Genomic DNA, 8594 nt, shown 5'->3' with positions numbered 1-8594 from the left:
GGTGGTATGGGGTGAGAGGTGGGAGGGAGGGCCGTGAGGGTGAGAATATACATATACCTATAGCGGGCTCATGGTGATATATGGCAGAAATGAACACAATATTGTAAAGCAATTATCCTTCAATTTGAAATCAATAAATTTAAATTAAAAAAATAATTTTGTTTGAATGTGTGTTAGTTCTCTTTTCTGGTGAGAGGATCCATAGATTCTACTGGTTTCCAGAGGGATTGGTATTCAGAAAATGTTAAAGACCCCTGATAGTGAATATCTGCTTTCGGTTTCCCAGTCAGGAAACACCCTGATTAACCAGAGCACCCACCCAAGGGGATTTCTGACCTGAGCCAACTCTAAATCATGTGAGGAGTAGAAAGTAGATAATGTGTGGTGTAGGCTGAGAGCACAAAATGTGGAAAATCAGATCTACACAGTTTGAGTGCTGGTCTCCCAGCTCCACGCCCAAGCTCTTCCTCCCTTATGGGTAAGTTCACTATTTAAACCTTTACATTGGCCTACCCACTGAACATCAGTATTATTATTATTAACCTATATTCAAATATTGTATTACTAACCTGTTATCATGTTATTTGATCTAAATGAATGTATATGCACCCTTGTGGTCTAAGAGTTTCAGGCCCATCCCTCATGAATTAAAATGAATTATTCGCCCACCCAGGACACTTTGAAGAGCCATAGGAAAGTCACAGTCCCTGATATATCATATTTGTAGCAGTTTCAGACTGGGGACATTTCTGATTTTCACCATGGAGATGACCAATAAAAACCGCTCTCCTCAATCTGTGAGCTCCTGTCTTGGAAGTAGTTACCCTCCCCGAAAGATCAGCATGGGGAAATGGAGTCAGCTCACTACCTGAAACTGCATATGACACCATATTTACCTGATCATATTGGAGCCCTCAGACGCTTTACCATCTGAGCCACCAGGGAAGACTCTCAAGCTCTTACTTTCACTGAATTCCTGATCGGGGTCAGGTCCTCTGATAAAGATCATACTCTCTCCTCCCAAGCAAAAATCTCTCCCTTCTTCCTTGTTCCATCAGCCCAGGTTTGGGCTACTGGGCAGCAGCTCTGCTTTCTCCAGAATGGGTCTCACTCATTCTGACTTTCATTGGCAGGCTATTCAAAATATGCAACCCCCGGCGACAACGTGAGTGTACAAATCTCCAATCTGCCTAAGAACCACAAATCACTCACCTGGTTTTATACTACTGACCAGAAGATTGTAGAGTGGGAATCTGGGGAGCCTACTAAGTACTTCGATACTAAATTTAAGGACAGGGCCACGCTTGATTCTCAAAGTGGCACACTGCACATCCCCAAGGTCCAGAAAGAAAGCAGTACTTACCTCCTGAGGGTGCTGAAGGACAATGGACACGAGGAGGAATACAAGATCTCTCTGATGGTGCTTGGTGAGTTACGGTAACCAAAGGGCTAGTCCCCACTCTGGGACCCCAGAAAGATCACTGGGAAACTTCGTGGTGATTCTGGGGACTCTCCATGGGAGGGGGAGAGAAAACCTCAGGACAGGCTTAATCCATTTCTCCTGGAGCCAGTTCCACTTGGAAGTGAGTCTGGGCCAGCAGACCCCAAAGTAGATAACTTTGGGACATTTGAAACCTCTTCTGACATTAGAGAGTCTGAGATTTGAAGAGGAAGGAGACAACAAAGATGGTTTCCTCTCTGTTCTCTTCATGTTCTCTTGTGGTCAATCCAAATAAGTTCTGAGTTCTTCTTTTTCAATTGATTTTTTGGTTGTATTGGGTCTTCCTTGCTCCACGCAGACTTTCTTGAATTGTGGCAAGTGGGGGTTACTCTTTGTTGTGGTGCATGGGCTTCTCATTGTGGTGGAGTCTCTGATTGTGGAGCATGGGTTCTAGGCATGTGGGCTTTAACAGCTGCAGCTTGCTGGCCCTAGGATGTGTGGGCTTAGGTTGTTGTAATGCATGGGCTTAGTTGCTCTGCAGTATGTGGGATCTTTCTAGACCAGGTATGGAACCCATGTCCCCTGCATTGGCAGGTAGATTCTTAACCACTGGACCACACTTACTCTCTGTGTGACCTTGGAGAAAGATCTTGACATCTCTGTCCCATTAGGTAAGATTCTGTTAATGGCAAGTAATGGACACCAACTTGATATACCTTAGCAAAAAAGGATATATATTTTTTAAGCTATGACTTCTTAAAGCAATGAAAGAAGTTTAGAAGAGTTGAAAAGGACTGAAGAGGAGGAAGAATGAGAGCCTGGCTCTATCCAGAGCCTCTAACCACTGGAATCTATCATGTGAAAGTGGGTCCCTGCCAGTACAGTCTATCTCTCTCAGAGTCTAGGCTTTCATGTCTCTTAGGTTAAATTCTCAAGAAAGAGAAATTGACTAGCCCATCTTGGTTCAGGTATGTGATTTAAACTCTTAGGGTCCAAAGACTCAGCTTATAAGGCAGAAACTTGGTTCTTGGGGAGATTGTCAATTATGAGAGGAGGAGGGCTGGGCAGACATCCAAGGGAGATGTGCCCCTCAGAGACTTGAGTTCCTCATCATATTGTGAGGATAATTATATCTTTTTAGGATGTTATGAGAATCAAAGTAGATAATGAAAGTGAAAACACTTTTACAATACTGGAACTTCCCTTGTGGTCCAGTGGTTAAGAATCTACCCTTCCACTGCAGGGGGCGTGTTGAGTTCAATTCCTGGTTGGGGAACAAAGACCCCACACGCTGCATGGTGCAGTCAAAAATAATAAAATTATAACAAAAAAATGTGCCAGAAGATCTTGTGTCTGGTGAGGAGCCTTAAAAATGCTAAAATCCTGCAAACAATGAAGAAAATTATATATATTCATTTCTCACTAACACGGGTCATGATGGCCCCTGGTCTAAGAGGCTAGAATCGCCTTCTTGCTCACTTCCTTCATATCATATGTCCTAAATTTGCAAGATGTATTAGCAACATGAATATTCAAGGGTTCCTACAGAGATTTATAAATAAAAAAGATGTCAAATATACATAATTTACCAGATTTTGTGGCAAATATTCCCCTCATAGCCAACTGTAAACTGCTATCAGTTTCACTTTACAACCAACTTGCAAAATTTCTGAATATCCTACAAGCCATAAGCCTACGTGGCTTTAGTACACTTGCCTCTGGATAAGGCTCTGAGGATGCAATTAGTGGAAGGATCATCTTTCTGTCCAGCTCAGGAATTTAAAGGGGGCATCTTGGAGCCAGACTGCTCCATCTGGCTCTGGAGTGCTCAGGGCTGAGCTGCTTACTATGGGAAATGCAGAAGGTTTATAAGACTTGAGGCCAGACCACAGGAAATGAATAAGCATATGAAGATTGCTCATGTAAAGTATGCAAGAGGAGTCCAGCAATGTGATAAGGCTTCATGGAGGAGATGGATCTCGAGTTCAGGAGGTCAGATTGGTAGAGCTTCCATCGCCCCTCACAGACATACAACCCAGAAGTCAGCTCGGATTGGGTCAATTCTCTGCTACATTTTAATCCTATGACTTCTGAGCTGCATTGATTCTGCAGGTGTTTTACCCTTGACCAGAAGGAAAAGACCTCAGAGGATCCCAGGTAAAGCAGTCCTAGTCAAGGAAGGAGCAGATGATGGGATTACATCTCAACCCATCTGCCCGCAGGGTGAAAGCACTGATGATGCTGTGACCTTCAACATGCTTACATCACACTCAGCAAAAGCACTTACTCACAGATGATGGTACTGTATCTTACTAACATTGTGCTATGAAGTAGGGTCATTTCCATGTGAGAAGGCGTTCAGAGGGTTAGTTGTCTTGCCTCTCAGAGCCACTCTCTCAGAGGCAAGTCCAGGACCCAAGCTTGTCTCACTGTGAAGGGAGTATTTTGTCTTTTCTGTTGCATAACAGCTTCATCCCTACATACATCCATTCCTACATCCATTCACCTTTCCCTTTCATCAGGATACCTGCTCTGTGGCAGGCACTGAGATACCAAAGTTAACAGATGCAATTCATCACTACCAGCTTGCGCTGGGAGATCCATGAGGCTCTCTGTAGTTCTGCCAGAGTTCAGGAAAGGTGTAGAGTGGTAGCTCTTACAGGACTCTCATTGTATCTGAGCCCAAGAACTCTTGAAGGACTGACTGATGGGCTAAGGTGCCAAGTGTGGGTCATTGCTAGAGAAGGGGCCCTGAGTAGCTCAGACAGTTGGAATATCAAGTACAACTCTAGCTGATCTCTGTGCTAAAACTCTGCTGTTCTTTCCCACCGCCCCCCTCCAGATGGGCATAGCTCCATTTTGTTTCTGGGTAACTGGCTCCCCCTTCTGGATTCAGTTTAGCCTCATGCCAAGAAGTAGCTCTTTCCCTCTGAAGCCTACAGAGGTCAAAATTGCCCACTAGCTCCCTCTACAGGGCCCTCTTCTCCATGGCTGCTCCTCAGGACCTCCCTTTGCACTTTATTGGCTAAACCCTCCCAGCATAAAAGCTTCATAAATGCATAAACCCATCCTCTCATCTTATAACATCTTCATCTTCAGACCCTGTACCAAAGCCTGTCATAACAGTTAAAAAAACACAGAAAATGAACATCTGCCACCTGACGCTATCCTGTGGGATCCGGGAACAATCTGTAACCTACACGCGGTATTGGGAATCAGGGTCCTTTCCAAAACAGCTACAGAGCAGTGTGCTTGAAGATGTCCACACGCCAGAAAGCTACTCAACGTCTTATACCTGCCAAGTCAGCAATCCTATAAGCCGCCAAAACAACACAATCCACTTCACTTCGCCCTGTGTACAAGGTAAGAGTCTCTGCCAAGGGACCTGAGGTGGGCACAGGGTAACTAGTTTTCTCTTGAATGAAGAAAAGTGTGGGGATCTTTTCCCGCTGCCTGTCATAGCGTTTGGTGGAGAATCCCAAAGGCACCAGTGAGGTGTGGTAGACTTGGATTCTCCTTGTGTCTCTGACATGGTCTCTCAGCAAGCTTCCCTCACCTTTGTGGAGCTCAGTGTCCTCACCTGCAAAGGGCTCTCATGTCCCCTTTGCCTGCCTTGCTTTAAAAGGTGCATGGTCCTGGAATCTGAGGGCAGGGTCCTTGCAGGATAAACTGAGATTTCAAGATGAGTAGGGAGGAAAACGGCAAGTAGAGGAACAGTCCAGATAGTGTTGTACAGCAACATAAAGGTGTTTCTGGTAGATAGCAAAGGAAAGAAGGGCCAAGAAGTGGTTGAGGAGGAGTGAGGAGCAAAAGAAAGAAGGGCCAAATGGATGAACATGAGTGGGAAAGAGTGGTGAGCAGCAGAGCCTGGCCCTAGGACTGAGATTCTCTGCTCTTCCCAGGTGTATGCCCCTTGATAAAGTTGGAAAGGCAAACTCTGGGTTTCCTGTTTGAGATTTCTCTATTTCCTGGGAGGCCCCACTCAATAGAGCATCTCTCGTGGCTCTCTCTCAAGCCTGCACAGGTCCAATTGTGGGGTAGCTACGATTATAGATTTTGGAATCAATCACACCTGGGATTAATCCTGTGACTATTACTTATTAGCTAAACAAGTGACTTAGCTTCTACAAGTCATGTCCTTCTTAAATAAAAGACAAAATAATAGTTCTTATCTCATACGGTTCTGAGAATTAAATTAGACAATACAGGTAACTACCTAGCACAGGATCTAGGAAGCCTTCAGTGAGTGGTGGTTAAATTAGACCCACCAAGTCCTTTTAATTCTAGAGACACTAGGGATTTGGCGGGGCCAGCTGATAAATTTGAATCACTCTCTTCAGCATTCTAGGTAGGCCCTGTACTCTCCACACCCCTGAAATCACATCCCCAAGCCCTGGTGTATACATCTCTCCAGAATAACTCATATCCGTGGTGCCAACATTTACCTGAGACCCTCTGCACGCCCAGTCACCAGAGATCGTGGCTCCTGGGGACATGGCTGTTCCATGGTCTTCCTGGACCCAGACTACCCTGCTCGCCTATGCTGATTTCTTTGCCTCTGCTCCCACACGTGGACTATAGAAACTATAAGTTCTGTGTTCTTCCCAACCAACTGGTCATGTCTTCTAGTCTTTCATGATAACGCCCTGCTTTTCCACCACTGAAGATCCAGTATAAGACTTTGGTGTCTGACCATGAGACCACCAGTTGGCTGGGTGGTTCTAAAATCACCTTTATGTCAACACCATATCCTGAGATCCAGAAAAAGGAAGAGACACAGTCCTTGTTCTTTATAGAATAAAAGTGACTGCCCATTCACAGAGAGGATGAAAGCAATAATACATTTCTCTTTTGAGGTCTAAGCCCGTCTTGTTACTTTTCAGCTACCTCAATTATCCTAGAAGAGCATCCTTAATTCCCCTTCCAGAATTTATCACTCTCCTCTCCTTCTCTCCCTTGCCCTACACTTCTCTATCTCCTAGTTTCCCTTTCTTTTTTTCCTTCCCCACCGAGTTGGTACTGATGGTTGGTAGTGTGGATCAACAGGCAGTGCTTTCTCCCCTAAACTTAGCATACAGTATCATATGAACTACTGCACTTGAAGGTCTGCCCTACTTAACTGCTGTCCAGTGTAGGAGAATGATTCTTTGCTAAGCCCACAGACACGCCAAGATGATCTTCATGTACAGGACTCAGTGAAGCCAGTAATATTTAGAGGACTTCTGTGTTCTTTCTACTTTACATCTGGGAGGTTGAGCTCTTGCTCATCTGGGAAAAAGGATGTGCAGGGCACACTGTGCCTGGATTCAGAGAGGAGACACACTCCCTTGCTATGGAAGCTCCCACGCCAACGTCCAGCACCCCTCCCCCTTCTCAACAAATTAATCAGGACACATAAATGTTTTGCATTTTCTTACTCCTTCAGCCTCCTCCTCTGGAGTAGCTTGGACGGCAACTTGGCCAGTGATCACGGTAACCACTCTTCTCAGTCTCCTCTGTCCCTGAGAAGAGCTAACTAGAGAGAAGCTTCAAGAATGCAAGATTTTGCCCTCATTGGCAATTGGCTCTTAACCAGGACAGAAGCTCTGGCTATATGGAACAAGGCAATGGACTGAGATGTCTAAAAGAACATTCAAATGAAGTTTTTATAATCACAGTAATATTTTACTTTATATTTTCTAATTGTTTTTCTAGCATACATATACATATGTGCTTTCCCACCACAAATGGGCAGAATGTAATCTGCAATGTTTTGTTTCAATAAACAATGCTATAATTGTCAAAACTGATTGTTGAATCCTAGGATCCAAAAAGCCCATCAAATCGACAAAGCTCTCTCACCATGGTCTTTCATTATAGGATGGCAAGAGCTCCCAGGCCCACCACCGGCATAACAATGGAAATTTTTGCTCTTTGTTTGCCTCCTCTGTGGTTCTTCATGGGCCTGGAGCTGATAGGCTCACTAAAAGACAATTTTCCCTTTCAACAAACTGTCCTACCACAGATCACTTCCTCTTTACATCAAACCAACCTTACCTCTCCCTCCCTTATCACGTCTGTGGCAGAGACAATACTGTGTGTTCATCAAACCCTTTCATTTTCTTCCTAGACTCTGATGGTAAATTTTACGCGTAAATTTGACTGGGCCACAGAGGCACCCGGTCACAGGTCAAACCTTATTCTGGGTGCCCCTGAGGGTGTTTCTGGGTGAGATTAACATTTGAATTAATAGGCTTAGTAAAGCAGATGATCCTTTCCAGTTTGGGGAGGTGGGGGCGAGTCTCACCCTATCAGTTGAAGCTTGAAAAACACAAAAAGGCAGGGGACACTTTCAAGCTGATTTTGGAATAAAACAGGGAGGCCACCTTCCCCCCAACAAACACATCAAAAACTCATATGTATGTGAAACAGCCCCACAGGACATCTTCTGGATGCTGGCAGAGGATCCCGGACTTCCAGAAAGGCAAACCAGTCCCCTCAGAGTGAGGTGGGGAAAAGTTAAAGACAAAAAGGGACACAAAGGATATCAGGTTGGGGACCTGCACCCCTGGGGAGTGAGTACTGAAGGAGAAAAGTCCATACACTAGGAAACCCCCTCACAGGCGGGTTCAACTTGGAACCTCAGAGGGCAGCGAAACAGCACATGCTCAGAAGGCAAAACGGAGAGACTTCACACAGAGATCATGCGCAGCAGCACTTCCCAGCTGAGAACAGGCTCGCATGCTCATGCGCGCTGTGGAGAGTGGGGCTGGGTTGCAGAGGCTCAGGTTTTGAGGGCTGGACCTCAGGGAGAGACCCAGGGTTGACTGCCATGAAGATACTCTGATGGCACTGAGGCAACACAGATGTTACTTGAGACTCAGATCTTGCCTTGCTCTAGCTTGTATTGACCTCAGCTGTTACATGATCATTGTTTACAAGGTGTGGGACAAGAAAGCCTGACCATGCCATCTCGGCTCGTTTGCTCTTTCTCTATAGAGGGCATGGCAACCCACTCCAATGTTCTTACCTGTAGAATCCCTTGGATGGAGGAGCCTGGCAGACTGCGGTACATAGGGTTGCGAAGATTCAGACACAACTGAAGCAACTTAGCCTGCATGCACACACATAGAATTTTAAGGAAATACAAGATAGAGCAAGGCAAGATCTATTC

The 8594-nt window shown here is 45.2% G+C and overlaps 1 protein-coding gene across 1 annotated transcript; it reads left to right on the top strand.

Annotated features, from left to right (window-relative positions):
* The first annotated feature begins 761 nt into the window (after positions 1-761).
* LOC114118728 (CD48 antigen-like) lies at positions 762-7230 on the top strand. Its single transcript, XM_042243415.1, has 4 exons — positions 762-855; positions 1134-1427; positions 4541-4804; positions 6867-7230. Exons 1-4 carry the CDS (start codon positions 762-764, stop codon positions 6944-6946), a joined length of 732 nt encoding a protein of 243 aa, XP_042099349.1. The 3' UTR covers positions 6947-7230.
* The last annotated feature ends 1364 nt before the right edge of the window (positions 7231-8594 follow it).

The sequence above is a fragment of the Ovis aries genome, chromosome 1, assembly GCF_016772045.2.
Source record: "Ovis aries strain OAR_USU_Benz2616 breed Rambouillet chromosome 1, ARS-UI_Ramb_v3.0, whole genome shotgun sequence".
NCBI lineage: Eukaryota > Metazoa > Chordata > Mammalia > Artiodactyla > Bovidae > Ovis > Ovis aries.
Note: the sequence above shows the minus strand (reverse complement) of the source record. Positions and strands in the feature narration are given on the sequence as shown.

Excerpts from the sequence above, each read along its gene's own strand:
- LOC114118728 (XM_042243415.1), top strand. The coding sequence starts at position 762 with ATGGAGATGACCAATAAAAACCGCTCTCCTCAATCTGTGAGCTCCTGT. Across the intron at positions 1,428-4,540 it reads GATCTCTCTGATGGTGCTTG|ACCCTGTACCAAAGCCTGTC; the intron begins GTGAGTTACGGT and ends CTTCATCTTCAG. Across the intron at positions 4,805-6,866 it reads CACTTCGCCCTGTGTACAAG|CCTCCTCCTCTGGAGTAGCT; the intron begins GTAAGAGTCTCT and ends TTACTCCTTCAG.